The 16,356-nt window shown below is 39.3% G+C and overlaps 1 protein-coding gene across 2 annotated transcripts in view; it reads right to left on the bottom strand.

Moving 5' to 3' along the window:
• The window catches only part of si:ch1073-396h14.1 (disintegrin and metalloproteinase domain-containing protein 10), a 34,495-nt gene extending 18,600 nt beyond the window's left edge, over positions 1–15,895 (bottom strand). The window contains exons 1-8 of one of the 2 annotated variants that reach the window (XM_044199592.1): positions 15,646–15,895; positions 14,334–14,481; positions 13,974–14,092; positions 13,375–13,530; positions 8,501–8,586; positions 7,449–7,571; positions 3,967–4,059; positions 3,387–3,555 (exon numbers count right to left, since the gene is read on the bottom strand). In XM_044199592.1, coding sequence (XP_044055527.1) covers positions 3,387–3,555; positions 3,967–4,059; positions 7,449–7,571; positions 8,501–8,586; positions 13,375–13,530; positions 13,974–14,092; positions 14,334–14,481; positions 15,646–15,709 — 958 coding nt within the window. In that variant the 5' untranslated portion in view covers positions 15,710–15,895. The remainder of the gene's footprint in view (positions 1–3,386; positions 3,556–3,966; positions 4,060–7,448; positions 7,572–8,500; positions 8,587–13,374; positions 13,531–13,973; positions 14,093–14,333; positions 14,482–15,645) is intronic. The other variant, XM_044199593.1, reaches the window with a different exon arrangement.
• Between the last annotated feature and the right edge of the window lie 461 nt (positions 15,896–16,356).

The following is a 16,356-nucleotide window of genomic DNA, read 5'->3' as shown; positions in this document are numbered from 1 at the left end:
CAGATTGACTTGATTTTCAGTAATAAATCTCAAAGAATCATCAAGACGTTTAATATGATAACTGGACTGTCTGATTACAACTTGACACTTATGACAAGGTGGGATGCTGACTAAGAAGCGGTTTAATTTTTCTACTTCCAAACAGCCTGAACATAATCCATAAAAGTGAACTAGAAAACTGCATTAAAGTAAAACAGACTGGAATAAACTATTGTCTGGGGTAGATGCAGAGGCAGACAACGATATATTACTAACCACAATTAAGAACGCAATTGATGAACTTACTAAAAAAGCCAAGACCAAGAAAAGACAGAAGAATAGCCTGCCCTGGTTGAACTCAGATGTATAGAGATTAATGAAACAATGTGACCATGCATATAAAACAGGCTCTTAAATCTAAATTAGAGCATGATAAACGTAAATGTATTATGTTAAGAAACAAAGTAATTAAGGAACTGAGAAACAGCCCCATCTCCCAATACCCTATGCAGTTTGGCTTTAGAGCAAAATACTCCACTGAGATGGCCAACTGATACTTTGTAGAAAACATTAAATCAGTGATAGGGTGGTGTTGTTGGAGCTGTATTTTTGGATCTACAGAAAGCCTTTGAGACCATTAACCATAATGTTCTTATAGCTAAGCTCTCCAGGTTTACTTCTCCTCTATTGCACTTAACTTTAGGAAATCATACCTGGCAGACAGAACCCAATGTGTGAGGGTATACCATCAACACTCAGCTTTTATCAAGTCTTTTACCGGTGTCCCAGGGTCTATTCTAGGCCCACTCTTGTTTAGTCTGTACATGGATGATCTACCATCAGTTTGCTGAATTGATGAGTAGTCTAGAAGAAAATTATCAAATTTACATGTTTATTTTACCCATTTATAGTTGAGGTTGATGACCATTTTAACACTTTAGAGAAATTTAGAGGTAACTTCTCTAAACGTTTGTGCACTGAGTCTGACTAGTTAAACCGTGGAAATGGTCAAACCTGCAAGGTTAACAAAAACATTTTGTTTTTTAGTGAGTTCATTTAGCTAGTTCAACATGTAAGCATGACCAAGCACCTGCTCCCTGCTCACTCCTCTTTAATGTTTCTGCCTCTTCGCCACTGTCCTCATCATCACCTGCAGACTGCTTAAATAAATCCCTTATCTTAGCACACTGTGGCATCAGTGGCATTATATTGTAACTGACATTTTGCAGTAATACATGTTCCCACTTCCTTTCATCTAGGAATGAAACATGAATTGTAATTTTGGTTACTGAATTGTAAATTAATTGTAAATGTAATGTAAAGTGAGTTCATAAGAGCATAATGCAAATTATTACTTTTAAAGGAGAACAAAAAGAAATGTCATTGCTTCATTCTCAGCAAAAGGGTCTGATTCATTTGCTTTTTTGTGTAAATTTTTGTAAATGTGATATGTGATTTTGATTTTGTCTGTAAATAATTAAAGTAAAATGAAAAAAGAAAACATGTCCATAATGTCCGTTAATGACATTTCCTAATGATTTCACCCTAACAGAAGATGGTAAGGCAGCTTTACATGCAAATCACCAAGGATTGCTCATTGGGGAGTTCACTCACGTTTTGCTTTTGGTTTCTCAAACCAAAACCCTGCTTGAATAACAGGCCTGAAATGGGAGGTGTGACTGTGTGCCACAACATCATTTGATCGAGGAAAACCAAGGGAGGCTACTGACTAACTCACTCTAATTTCTGTGCCAGTTTTTACACATGCTAAATGTTCAAGTTTCACTTTACTTTATGGACTTTTGTTACTTTTCTCCAAAGTCTTCTTTTCATCATCCATGTCAGTGCAGCTGAATTCATCCATCACATCCAACAATACATTACCCCTGATTCACCTCCTTCATGGGTCAAATAATTCACACTGATCTGGAAACTGTGAGTGTGTGTAGGAGTGTTGAACGTGGCCTCTGGTGAGCTTGTGTCATATGAACGCCAGGGATTCCTGGAAGAAGGAGCTGCGCTTTGATAGATCAACAGAGATCCATGCAAAGACTCAGGCAGAGAGGGAGAGCAGGAAAATATTATTTCACTTTCCAAGTTTCCTACTTTTCAAAATGGACAGACTCGGATCAGTTTCTGTTCAGGCTGCCATATGTTCTCAACACAAACTTTCTAATTTGTCTCTTATTTTTTATTTGTAGCATCATTAATCTGTTCAAGTGAAATTCGAAATTTATTTTGTTCTGCAATCAATAATAGAGACAATAAGGCAAGAAAATATATGTATAAAAAGAAAGGCAATTACTCAAATACCACAGTTGAAAATAATACAAGACAATCGTACAGCATAAAGGTTTCTGCAGTCCAAAACGGGTGCAGGCTGAAGCCTATCTGCCTACCCTTTTTACAATACACATTTGACATCAATCATACTAATGACAATGTGGCTTTCTGATCATGCATTTATATATTTGTTCAATAAATAGTTTTTAAGCTCTTTTTTAAACTTACTAAGTGTAAGTTACTAACTTATGTCTAACTTACTCAATGTATTCTAATGTCCATTAACTCTGTCATATCATCCTACAAATAGTAATGACCCTATTTTTTTTTAACAATGCTCTTTTTTCAATAAATAACAATGAAAATACACCATGGGTTTCTAAGGTTTTGGGGTTTTTTTTGTTAAAATATCTTTGTTAAAGGTAAGGTAAGTTATTTTGACAAAGGTTAGGTTCAAGTTAAGTTTAGGTTAAGGTTTTGGTCAGGTATTCACTACCCTCTAACCCACTAACATTTAAGGTTGTTAAAATGATCTATGTCTGACCATACCACGTATTCTCTGTATCAGCTTGTTTGAGCTCTTGAAGCTATGTGATGTTTACGCTGTAAAATTTCCATGTATTTTATGGCTACATCATTCCACCAAATGAAGGTATTCTAGATGCCTTGTGCACCATTTTGTACGTGAGTTGAAATTGAAAAATGTCTGGCTGCACATTGTGTATTTGTTTTTAAATGATACGTACATAATAAGACATCTTGACAGAGACATAGAGTGTCAATATGTCAAACTGAAGCTTTACTAAGTAATTAAATAACAAGGGAGCAGTTCAAGTGTGTGACCACTTTTCTTAATCAACCTGCTGTTGTATGGCATTGTCTTCCAAGCAGTGCATCACCTGGACCACAAGTACAGGGCAATAGCAGTATTCCTAATACCTTACATACATGTATTTTGAGTGTGGGGAAGCCAAAACTTTGAGGACAACTTATTGATTGTAGGAACTCAGACCTCTGAGACAAATGTGCAAATCGCTGATCCACTCTATATGTATGTGTGTTACTTGTGTGAGCACATGTGTTTGTGATTACTGTGCACATGTGTCACAATGAGTCTGACTCACCAGCCTTGCCCTCCCAGGCAAGCCCCAGCACTCCGCTGTAGTCTCTGTTGGTGAGCAGATAGGACAGACAGAAGTTGCCCCAGTTGTTCTCGGAGTACAGACTCAACAGTTTCTCAGGCCCAATGTACAGAGGATACAGAGGATCGTTTTTATCCTCCTCCGTCATCACCTGGAGAGAGACAGGCAGACACACTGTTGCATCAAATATCTGTGAAGGAGCTCACTTGACATACAAGGATACAAATAATTATACACTCCTCCACAACTCTAAGAATGTTAGCTTTGTATTTAAGTCATTTTAGGTCATTTTGGGGCTGAGGCTCTGTCCCAGAGTCTAACTGGTAGAAGAAGACATATAGGCACCACCAAAAACTGATGCACTAACCGAATTATCTCAATCAAAGGCTCTTTCCAAAACCTTCAATATCATTTTAAAAAGGAGGTTGTGACATGTTTGTGAATTAAATGTGTGAAAACCAGGTTTACTGGTTGTATGGATTTATCAGAGACCAGCATCTGAAGTGCGTCACTCTAAGATTTGGAGCAGTTGTGTCGTTGTTTGACTGCAGAGGGATCTTACTCTGAGAGATTTCACTTCAAAGTTGATCAACTTGATGCCATCAAAGTCCACATTGTCGTAGATGTCATTCACAGCTCGTATGTAGGAGGCAACCTGAGAAAAACATACATTTATGTGAGAAAACAGTCAATAACATCTCCTTTTTCTGATCTTTTAGTAGTAGGTGCTGGGTGGGTGAGATTTACGTGACCCTGAGAGCTCAACACACTGCATCTTGAAAACACATGCGACTAGACAAAACACAAGGAAATGAAGAACATAATATCTTCTTCAATTAGACAACACATATACAGTACAACAAAACACACTGCTAATACTGAGAACACAACCAAAAACAGAAACATTGCAAGTTGCGCAGAATGAACTGGAACTTGAAGTTGCCAGGGGACACTAAAAACTGATGAAGATGCCCGGACACACATGTTGTTGCCATGGTTTGTGGCTCATTTGTGACTTATTAATGGTTCATTTTCTGTATTTGGTTGTGTTGTCTGTATTTGCAGTGAATTCCTCTATTTTCAAGATTCATAATTCAAGGATTTATTTGTCACACATTTATTTGTGAAATTCCTGGGTGGCATAGTCTAGAGGGTGTGTGCAATAATAATCAGAATAATAATCAGAATAGTGTCTGCTTAGCTCAACTTTGAGCAGCATCACCCCCGCCCAAAGTAGCACAGATGGTGTCTCCAGTTGCAGTGCGTTGAGCTCTCAGGGTCACCGTAGAGGTTGGCACCAGAAGGACAAACACAAAACAGTATTTCACAGCATTTATCATTTTATCCTTTTGACAACATGCTTGGTTTCATCTCGGAACTACCCCACCTGTTCAATACATTAAGCAGATTCAAACACAACAATTCAGACGCAAACATCCATGACCAAGTTTGGATCATGATTCATAACTGGGCCATGTGAGCTAATCTGTAAAGTGAAGTTATCCACAGGGTGTTTTCAGTGTGGGTGCCACAGCCGGTAACACACACTTAGAGAGGCACGTGCAAACCAGTCACATGTGAAGGTCTGAGTCTACAGCAGGAGCTGAGCATACAGTAAAGCTCTTGCCATAAATGTAAATATTGACATGTTGGACGCAGGAGACACTAAAACCAGGTCAGCAGTGACTGACAACAGTATTTTGTCTATTTACACTCAAAGATCACATCACAGCATCACTTACAGTATATTTTCCTCACCCAGTGCAACAAAGGTCTGGCACTGAACCAGGGACAACAACAACAAGTGTATGTGTTTTTCACGTGGAAAGAATCTGAGAAGGGTTAGGGGACGTGATGAGAGGATGGGCAGCAGGAGGAAGGTCAGAGAGAATAACAGATTGGCCACAAAACACATCTAAGGATAGACTTACTCACTCATTAACTGACCTTGCTTTGACCACAAAGATATTTAATTAAAAAAGCAGAGATGGGAAACAGACTTCACAACAGAAAACACATAAATGAAAGTGCATCTTGTTCCAAACGGAACCTGGATCTGATGCAGAGAACATGAAACTATAATTATTCGATCAAAATAAACATCTGTCTTGTTATAATTTCGCATGAATTCTGGAATGTAATAATAAATGCTGTTTATTGGTTTTAATTTAGAGGATGTTACAAAGGTAATTATGTTTAAGTTTTGTCACTGGATTCACATATCAGTCTGTGGCTAAACTCAATATCAAGATAGCATCTCATGTGACCTCTGACCCCAAGCGCTTTTGTTCAGAGAGAGAAACTTCAACACAGACAGACACTCACTCAGTCACTGTTCTGATCTTTCTTACTTCTGAGGCAATACAGGCACGCCAGCCGGCAAGATGCTTTTAACCTAGTATGTCACTCAAATCTGAGTTCACTGCAGGTCAGCCAACACTAAAACCAAGATAAATTTAAACCAGAAAATCAAAAGCCCATTGTTTTTCATCAACCTTGCATCTGTAATTCAGGTTTATGTCCAACTTGAAAAAATAAATTCTTCTGAAAGTCAAACTAATGGTTTCTCACCCAGTGGCTCCTCCTCAGTGAAGCTCTGAGGCTGTTGCAGAAATGTTGCTGCTCCAATAAGGTCAAAGGTCAAGAGTGCAGGACAAGAGATTTAAAAATGTTTGACATTTAAAAATGTAATACCTCAGAGTTCACAGAGTGCATTACACACAAGAGCGAGGTCATTCAACACATCAGGTTGTGCTACTGCAATTTTGTAATTTTATTAGAAAACTTCTTCCATCTATGCTACTACATCTGTAGCTGGTCTGTGGCATGGCACTTGTAGAGTTGTTACTTTATACTGAAGGTACATACTGGACCTGCTGGGTGCAGCTGAGGGGAAGAACAGGAGGTGATTGGTCCTCCTTGTTCTACCATGTGTACTGGCGTAATGTTTCCAATCCATGTGCCACCGTGTTCGCAGAAAGCAAGAAGGTTCTCAACCTCCTCCCTACTGCTGCCAAGTGAAATGCCATGCCGGCTGTATGTGTCTGTGCAGGCCCTGGCATATGGCCCTTTATTCAGCCTCACAGCAGCAACAGTATGGTCCTTTATTTAGTATTGTTGACCATCTCAATGGTAAATAACCATTAGCACTACATCAAAACTAATTATTTTGCTCTCATGTCATTTTAGTCATTAGATGTTGGTCATAATAAGAAAACCAGCCAAAAAAAGCAACATTTGAGTCATGTTCAAAATACTTGCCTTGGTCCAGCAAAATGCTCCTTTAATCTGAGATTAACAGACTGCTCGTATTAGATCAGTTAAATAAAGGAAAATTCAGCATCAAATACATTTAAATTCAGTATTCAAGATCCTTTTTTTTCTTGGTCAGTATTTTGAAACAAGACAAAATAAGAAATATCACTAGAGCCAAATTACACTTGATACATTTTGAAATCTATTCCATTTCATTTGGGAAACAAGTGAATTAATCTAACACTGCTGGCACATAGTTTCACTAGTTAAGATAAGATTTTAGGACAATTACATCAGGTGAACTTTGATTGCAGCACCATGTACCCAAAATCCAGGACACTGGATTCAGGGACAGGTTTGCAAACAAAGAATGCGCTTAGCTTAGCCAACCGTCAAGGAAATCCTGTTGTGTTTTGATGCTCCGGCTGGATGTTCCATTACATTATAAATGCTCCGTTGTACACTGTGTTCTCTGACGCCTGAAACATCAGGCAGCTCAGGTACCAGCAGCATCTGAGCTTGTCACATTGTGTCGAGAAAAATAGGGCAAAGAATCAGAACTTTAAAACCCAGTGAGCTCTATTTTTAGCTAAGACAGGCATTTCAGGTTTTTTGTGTTGCTTAACCCTGTTGACTACTGGCAGAAGCATTGATACTTAACTCCTTAACTAAGAAGACAGCATGGTTAAGAAAACTTGCTGTTAAAGTGTGTATCACATATAAAATATTATGTCTTGTCAAAGTGTAACCAAAATAAATATTTAAAGACAAGAGATTTGAACTGGTCACCTGAGCCACAACAGCTTCAACAGACTTGAACCTCTTGTAGTAGAGGTGGTCAGCATGGAGGTGGAGCAGGCAGCTGGTCTTTGACTCGTCCACTGTTCTCCTCAACCGGCTTGCTAGTGCCTCCTGTGGATGAAATTGCAGGGACACAAAAAAAGGAAGAATTACACATTAACAGATTTTAAGGGTAGACTGGTCATCTGTCATGAATCATGACATAGCCTGCTAAATCACCAGCATGTACTTGAACCTCTCCTCAGAATTAGTGAACACTTTGTAAATTTGTCTTTGTAAATTCATGAAGCCCTCCGGATATTTGTATCAGATCAAAACATGATGTCACTTTAACCTGGAGTATAACTGGGATGTTGCATGTCCAAGTGGGAGAAGGGACGTGTAACTGCAGGAACACAACTTGGCTCCACTGGGAACATCTGTTCAGTCCATTTCATGACCAAACTGTGGAAATGATCTCCACCAGCAGGCATGTTGTTAAAAATGGATCCGACATCCATTGTTGACAATGAACATTGGGACCACCACCCAGTCGGTCAAAGGTTGACAATAAATAGGGTACCCAAGGGTGAGATTAGCTAAATAGATTTGGCAGATGTTTCCATTATTCCTGGTTTTATAATTTCTTCACAACACAGTCAAGGTCATCTGGTGGGTTTGGATCTGCAGTAGCTACTGTAAATACATTAAATTTAGGCCTGTAAAGAAGCAGCTTTCAGCTTTCTTAACTCACTGTTTTCTGTATCTTCCACTTTATTCTGATGCTGTTGTTGAAGTAAATCATGTAATTGGTTCTTGGTGACTCAACAGGGTAAATAAAGTGACAGAATGAATGAATGCGCTCATAAATAAGGTCAGTTATAACAGATGAATCAGACACACTGGTGAATTCCCTCCGACAAATGTCTCTGGGTTTGGAGTTAATAGGCTATAAATAGTATTGTGGAGGAGGAAATTTCAAGGGTGAGGACAGAAGAAGAAAGTAAGGCAGAGTGTGTGTAAGTGTTTTATTCACTGAGGTGATGTCTGGACTGTCCTACCTCCTTGGTTCTGAGGCTTTGAGTGAGGAGGTTTAGATGTTCTGCACCACAGAATCCATCAGGGCCAGTTCTCATAGACGGTAGGACTACACAAAAACAAACCAGACATGTTGATACACGTACAGTATAAAAGTATAGATGTGGATATTTTGATGTACATATTACTTCTGCATTACAACTCTTCTGTCTCCTCTTTTGTCTCACCTACTTTGTCTTCTGTCTCTCCTTCAGTCAAACACACACACACACAGATGCAGGGTGAAACACACACACACACACACACACATAGACACACACACAAGCAAACACTGTCACTAGTTACTTTGACCTTGAACATGAACATTCAGTTAGTGAACCTTTTATTTTCTGTCAATGACTCATTTTAATGTGGGTGTACAATGTCCCAAATAAAACAGTGTTCTCCAATCATAATGAGTAATTGAACTGAGATTAAACACGAGGTTTGGTTCAACCCACTACTGCTCATTTCTTGGAGCAAACAGGACATTGTGTAAGATAAGCTCACAAATAAACATGTCCGTGTTGTGGACCAGGGCTCTTGGAAAATTATTTGTTTGTGCTGAAATGATTATTGTAAATGTGTGCGGTGTGTGTGTGTTTAACCAGGAGCAATGATCGGGGAGGAAATGCTGAATGATTCAATGGCTCAAGAGCTGGACAGGGGCCATGAAACATGCTGGAAATTATAGATAAAATCTCTTTCAGGGCCCTGAGTGGGTGTCCTAGTAGCCTAGAATTTCAAGAAGTGCCCATGTGCTTTGGTAAAATATGGGGAATATTTGGCAGCTAGAGTTGTTATCAGACAGGAGACCACATTTTATTCTGATGTTTCCTGATATCTTTCCTGAAATATCAAGTTCTTGTAAACATAGTAAGACTCCAAGATTGAAAAAAGGTAAAGCTGTTGGGTCATGTGACTTCTCTGGTTTACTCAACAGATGCAAGAGGTCACAATTAATTGCTTTATAACCCAAGTCTAGAAAGGATAATAGGTTTGTTTCCTGGAGGCTAAGTTTACTATTTTGGGGATTTAAGGCACAAAAGTTCATGTTATTTATTCTATACCCACTTTTCACATACTGTACGGTCCTTTTCAGTGTCAAAGTCAAACTAATGACCTTAGTAATTAATTTGAACAATGCCAAAATAAACTAATGACACATATCAGGTTGTGGTATTGAGGCCATCAAACTGTAAACTTGAGTGAAACAAGTACTTTTTTTAAACTATGCTTGACATTTCAACCGTTTCTTATACACAACAATTTAAAACTAAAATTGCAGAAATTCGTAGAAATCAGCTCCTTAGTGACCAGCACGTCGAACAGCTAACATGGGCAGAAGTACCCTCACATTCTCAGACACTTTATAAATAGAGGACTCACATTTGGAAATCAGCACTGTGGTCTTGAGTGGGAGACATGGGGCAGCCTGTGGAAAACACTGTGATAGCTGCTGGTTTGATTTCACTAAAACAACAAAATCATCTGCGATTTGCAACACCTCTGGGATGGCTGCCTCCTTCAGACTGATGCAATGATGATGGGATTGCAGTCAAGGGAGTCATTAAATTTGCATAAATTGGCCCATCTTATTGCACTGGCAAAGACACAGAATTCCACAAAAATGCAAGGAGCCAAAAGGACTTCATTCATTGCAACAGAGTTTCTTAGGTTTATGGTCAGGGACTGTGGGGAATCTGCATATGAATATTGTGGAAAGAATGTAATGTAAAGTACACTGCTGCAAAATGTTTCATAATAATGTAAAATAATCAAAATAATAGGTTTCAGTGGGATTATTCACAAACCCTGTGGTTATAGACTAATTCTAATGTACAGACTAACGTATTCTAGCTACATTAATGTAGACAAAAAAAGTTACAGTAGAGTCACGTGACATAATAATCCAGATTGCTGTAGCGAGAGAGTGACAGAATCAGGCAATGTTTTGCCAGTTAATTGGTGAACCATAAGAACTTCAAGGGGTAATACACAGTGTGTACATGTACATGTGTGCGTGCATGTACATGCGTGTATGCATGTACATGCGTGTGAAACACTCTGTCCCAGTACAACATCTCCCTGGATCAGACATGGGCCTACAGGGAGGGACAGGCAACACATGATTGGATCACACCATCCTACGATTGTCCTCCAGCCAATCACAAATCTGGAATTCGTTCTATACATAGCGTAGAGTTTGGGTGGGCTATGGGGGTGGAGGTGGAGGTGGATGTGGAGGCCTAAATGCCGGGCGTCGACCCACTGACAGAATTATTTCCAGACCTTTTTACTTGCCCATGTTCTCTCTTTCTCTCTCTCTCTCTCTCTCTCTCTCTCGCTCTCTCTCTCTCTCGTAGGAGATAAATGCTTCTGGCCTTTGTTGTAAAGGTTTTTTTTTTCTTTTGCCAATTAAAAGCAAAGAAAATGTCAGACTGAATCTGGTCAGAGTGCTCTGAATCCTGTGCACATATCACGCTCCATAACAATTACAAACTGCCAAACTATCAGTGAAAGTCTTGCCTGGAAAAGAAAACGATTAACCCAAATGAAAGAGCAGTGTCACATTTCAGTCAAGACTCACAATCCCAGCAGCAGCTGTTGGAAACTAGTTCTATTGTTAAGAGTAATGTAAAAAAAACAACTTATGCCAGAGCCTCTCAAATCTCATTCCAGCTTTGAGTGTATATAGTTACAGTATGATATACTGCAATACACCAGCACATAATCAGAATCTTGCTACACAATCACACATTAACAATTTTTAACCTTTAAACCCATATATATATATATATATATATATATATATATATATATATATATATGGAAATATAATACAAGAGTTTGCATATAATACAAGAGTTTGCTGATGCTATCATTCTGACCTGAATCATTTCTTTTATTTCAATCAAATTCAACTTGGAACTTGGCTCCTTTTTTATTTGTTGCTCCCCCAATATTGTTAATGATTTGTAAGAATTCAATCCATTTACGTGTGGTGGGGAGGCATGAACTTTTTTCAGCTTCTGAAGGGGGACATGACAGAAAAAGAACCACTGATCTACATGATTGTTAAGCTGAAGATTTGACAGATTTGTATGTGTGTGAAACATTAATTAGTTCTAGTAATCCAGAAAGATCCCACACGTCACTGACACTACTTCCTGACAGTAAAATCACTTTCAGTTTGAAGCAACAATTAAGATATTAAACATTAAGAGATGATATATGTGATATTTAAAGTATGTGTATTACTCTAGGGAACATAGTGTTCACTATTTGTCATGAAAAAGTAAATTGTTGTTCCCCTTAAATGATGTACTCCTCTGAGTTTATGAATAAGAAATACTTGGCTTGTGTCAGTCTACTGTGTCCACATTGTTAGTACATTCTTCATACTATTAATGTTACTGTTTACTATTCAATATGTAGAATAATGCCCTTCATTTTTCAAAAGTGTTTGATTTACAAGCAGAACAAGCAGGTGATGATTGTGACCAGGTGTCCTGATGTCATTACACTATACTTGTTACAGAATGGCAGCCCTGGGCTGTGCCCTGTGTCCCAGATCTGAGATACTTCATGACATCCTACCAGGGGACAGAAAGTTCCTTATTTAACCTTTGTTTCCCCCAGACGACAACTGCAGGAAGTGGAAATACACACAGGAGTAGGCACATTATGTCAGCCCCTCGTGTCCTAATTTACCACTTGGAGCCTTGATTGTTTATTGATAATATCATGTGCCAAATCTTTCACAGTTTCCTGCAGATATGCAGGCTTGTGAATCTAAGGCCATCTAAGGCTATCTAATGTTAAATGTTGCTACAGTGGTGAAAGGGGTTGAAGAAATGGGGGGAGGCATAGGGAGGAAGGCAGCCACGGAGTCTGAGTAGACTTAAGGACAAACACAGGGGGGGTTTGGCACAATCTGCACTGTTTCCAGTGAAATGCTTTCTTGGAAATAATCTTATATTGCCACAACCAGGGAAACACACGCAGATAGAAACGCACATACACATTGACACAAAACATTTTGACAGCTCTCAGTGAAGACTGCCATCTGGCCAAATCATTGGCCGACATAATGGGAAGCCAACTAAGAGTTTGTTTTAATCCATTGTCGCAGAAACTGTCTCCAAGGCCTTCAAAGCCTGCAAGATCCTCTGATTGCTCCTCTTTTCTTTTCTTCTCTCCTTTTAGAAACTCATATCCCTCTTCTGCTATTGTACTGTACCCCTTCCTCCTCCTCCTCCTCCTCCTCTTTAACCTAATACCTTCCTCCTTACTGTAGCCCCCATCTCTCCACCTCCTCCTTCAAAAGTCACACCATCTTCAGTTTATCTTTTCTTTGGCCTGTGCCCAGGAAGGTTCCCAACCCCCCCCCAGCCCTAAATAGGTTCTGCTGTTACATTGTAACTCCACTCTTACTACGAGTTAAGGGGACGGACAGTTCACTGACCCCTAGTAACCTTAGTTTGTACTAGAGCTTGAGGCTGCAGATACTGTACAGACACTGTATGAGAAAAGATCAACAAGGATTAGTAACAGGGGAGAGATGCGTTGCGCTGCAGTTGTTTGTCTTTCTATAAGACTTCCAAAAGGCCCGTGAGTCAAACTGTTGGGGGAGATCTACTGTTGCAAGGAATTTCTTTTTGTGCTCTTGCCATCATCACCACATATCCAGGAAAAGCAGCGGAGGTTATGGGGTGTCATTTGGACACTTTTTTAAAATCCTGGACACTTGGGGCATTTAGAAGTTGCTACAGAGCCAACAGAAACTTGAAAATGTGTGCCGAGACAACATTTTGTGAAAACTTTTTTAAAAGTGGAAAACGGAAGGTAGTCTTACCCATGTCATCCTCATGGTAGATGATAGAGTGGTGATCTGTTTGTCTGCTGGTGTATCTATGTACTGGCTCTATGTGATAAGTCCCGTTGTGTGTATGGACGGTTCCCTCAAACTGACCCTGTAACACAGAGCCATGGCAGGCTGAACCATGTTCACCTGCAAGAGCAGGTCAAGAGAGATAACATGTCAGGGTCAGGGAGGTGAAAATGAACAGACATAAGAGATAATTGAGAAACAGAGGCAGACAGATAGAATACATAGATAAAGATACTAAGAGAAACGTAAAGTTTAGAGGCAGTGTTCAGATATCAGAGCGATACAAGAGGTGACAAATGAGGGAAGAGAGAGAAAGCAAAGAAGTGACTCTCATTCAATCCACACAGTTCAGTAAGTTTTACTTTGTTCTTTAAATTTCAATAATCAGGAATGTTTTGCCACAAACAGATGTTTATCCACATGTTTTATTCACAGCATAAAGACTATAAATGACTGTTGATATTAGGTGATTAAAAGCTTTGATCCCAGTAATTTCACTTAGACTTGAATCACAGGTAAACTGTTCCCAGGCCTAGTGGGCCAGATATCCCTGTCATACCCACCTTCTAGTGTTCCTGAATATATGTGGGAGAGGTCAGCTGATGTTGAACCATTTTCACTGACCACCTTGAAATTTTTGGAAAATGCTGCTGCATTGCGTTGCAATTGCAGCCGGAAAGTTCTGAAGGAAACAAAAACACAAACAGCTCACAGATGTGGTCAAAGCTTTGTAGTGTAGTGGAAGGCATGTAGGTCTATCAACAGCAGGCAAATATGGACAATTAATGGTTGACATGTGTTACTGGTTTAGGAACAGGAATAAAGAGTGTGCTCAAACAGAAGAAACTGTATATTGAGCCTGACTGTGTATGTTTAAGAGGGCTTTTGAAACAATAGCCACAGTTAGAGAAATGTGAAGTTACCTGCGGAATGCGGTGAAGTCCAGCTGCAGTGTGTATTCCTGAGGTTGTGTGGCTCTCCTGGCTCGCAGGTGCTTCCTGTGAAGATCCTCCCTGTTGTATGACAAGCCCTCATAATGCTTTATATATGGACTGATGTCACTCACAGCCTCTGGCAAAAAGGAAGACATTCCAGTCACTTCACAAAGCTACACACTTCACAACGAAACAAGACAATGATGCCCACTCTCACCTTCTATGTTTTTCATCTCCAGTGAATCAATTGTTGCAGCACCTCACATCATAAAATCAGCCTTTATGCAGATAACATATTGTTATACTTACAAGATTCTTACGACTTATTATAATAAATATTCATCTTAATCGACACTCTCTCCAATTTTACATTGAACAATAAACTGAAACATGAATACTCCTCTCTGAAGATGCTTGGGATTATTCAGCACAGCATTAGGTCAGGGTTTAGTTGTTAAGCAACTAAAACACAGGTTTGGGAAAGATTAAGGAGAATAATAAAAATATTGAGAGACCTTGTTAAACTATTTACTACATTTTGTTGTTGTTCAGAAAATCATTAATTAATTGGCAAAAAATTTTCACGATATTGTAAAATCTGATTTGAATATTGATTTGTGTTTCAAAAAAATCAATAATGACAAACACTCATGACAGCCTACGTTGCAGTCATAAATTACTTAAAGTGAGATCCATGTGATTCTGCGTTACTTCCCTTATTTATTGCAAACAAGCTATTGTTCTTGCTTCTTCAAAATAAAAACACACACTTGATGATGATGCTTAATATAGCAAATGTAAACGCTTTGAGATGGCAATGTTTTTTGTTTATCTGTGACAAACATCTTTAAAACAATCTTTTGTGGTTTTACCCTCTAGTCAGACCAAATTTTGACTACCCTGACTGTATGACTAAGTGTTGACTGTGAAAGTGCTGGCTAACCGGATAATGCCTTGGAGAGGCTTGCGCTTTCCTGATCAAGGTGTTATTACCTACTTACTGTTGCCCCTCCTGAGTGAAACACACTTACCTAAACCCTTAATAAACAGGTGTACCCCATTAATCACAACTAGGAAAGCCAAATGTTATGTCTACATCACTGGCAGCATGAGGGCTCCTGTTTGCAGCATTTCTGAGAGGACAGGCTGAGACATGTCTGAGCCCAGAAGAGGCCAGTCCACCACAGCAGATTCATACACACAAATCCACATGCACACCAAAGCAGACTCACACTCACATACACACACGGCTATACAACCACAAACAACCCCACAAGGTGCAGTGTGAGTAAATACATACTACCTGTAATCCGTTCATGGCAGCTGACCAATGACAGCAGTAGCCAGTAGTGTTGAACCTCCATGGTGGGTTTTTGTTTTCCTTCCCTATCACAGCTTTCTCCTCCTTTGCTCACATTCGTCTCTCTTTTTCATCCTTTCTGACTTTACTTCTCACTTCACCACCCTCGTACCTGTGGTCTTCCCACGCTGGAATGTGACGGTTAGGAAGTTCAAGCCAGAACTCAGCACTGAGATACGAACACTGACACAGTGGAGGGGCATATTCAGACTTGTTTGCTAGCATGTTATGGGTTCAGCTGAAGGAGGGCTTTGAAATAGAGCTGTAGGAAGATTGCTTACTGAAACAGTAAGAGTGATGTGGTAAAGATGAAAAGTAATATAAACATTTCCAATTGTAGCTGTAACTTTAATCTCTATATGGAGTGTAACTTTGAATAAAGGAATAATCCGAAGTATTAAACCCCCATTTGCTCAAAGAAGTTGCTCGGTACATAACAGTATCTGTTGGGCAACAAAGCAGACAGGATATTGGTGGAAAACTTGCTTGTTGTTTATGGATAAAAACTAGTTAACAAGACTTCTATAGCCGTGCTTAACAAGACTTCTATAGCCGTGCTAAGGCCGTACAAATAGTTTATTCTCTAGATCTGGGTACAAAAAGGATCAAATGCAGGCATCGTTTGACTGGAGAAGTTTCGATACTACTTGG

This window comes from Siniperca chuatsi, linkage group LG6, assembly GCF_020085105.1.
Source record: "Siniperca chuatsi isolate FFG_IHB_CAS linkage group LG6, ASM2008510v1, whole genome shotgun sequence".
In the NCBI taxonomy this organism is placed as follows: Eukaryota; Metazoa; Chordata; class Actinopteri; order Centrarchiformes; family Sinipercidae; genus Siniperca; species Siniperca chuatsi.
This window is presented reverse-complemented; position numbering and strand designations above follow the sequence as displayed.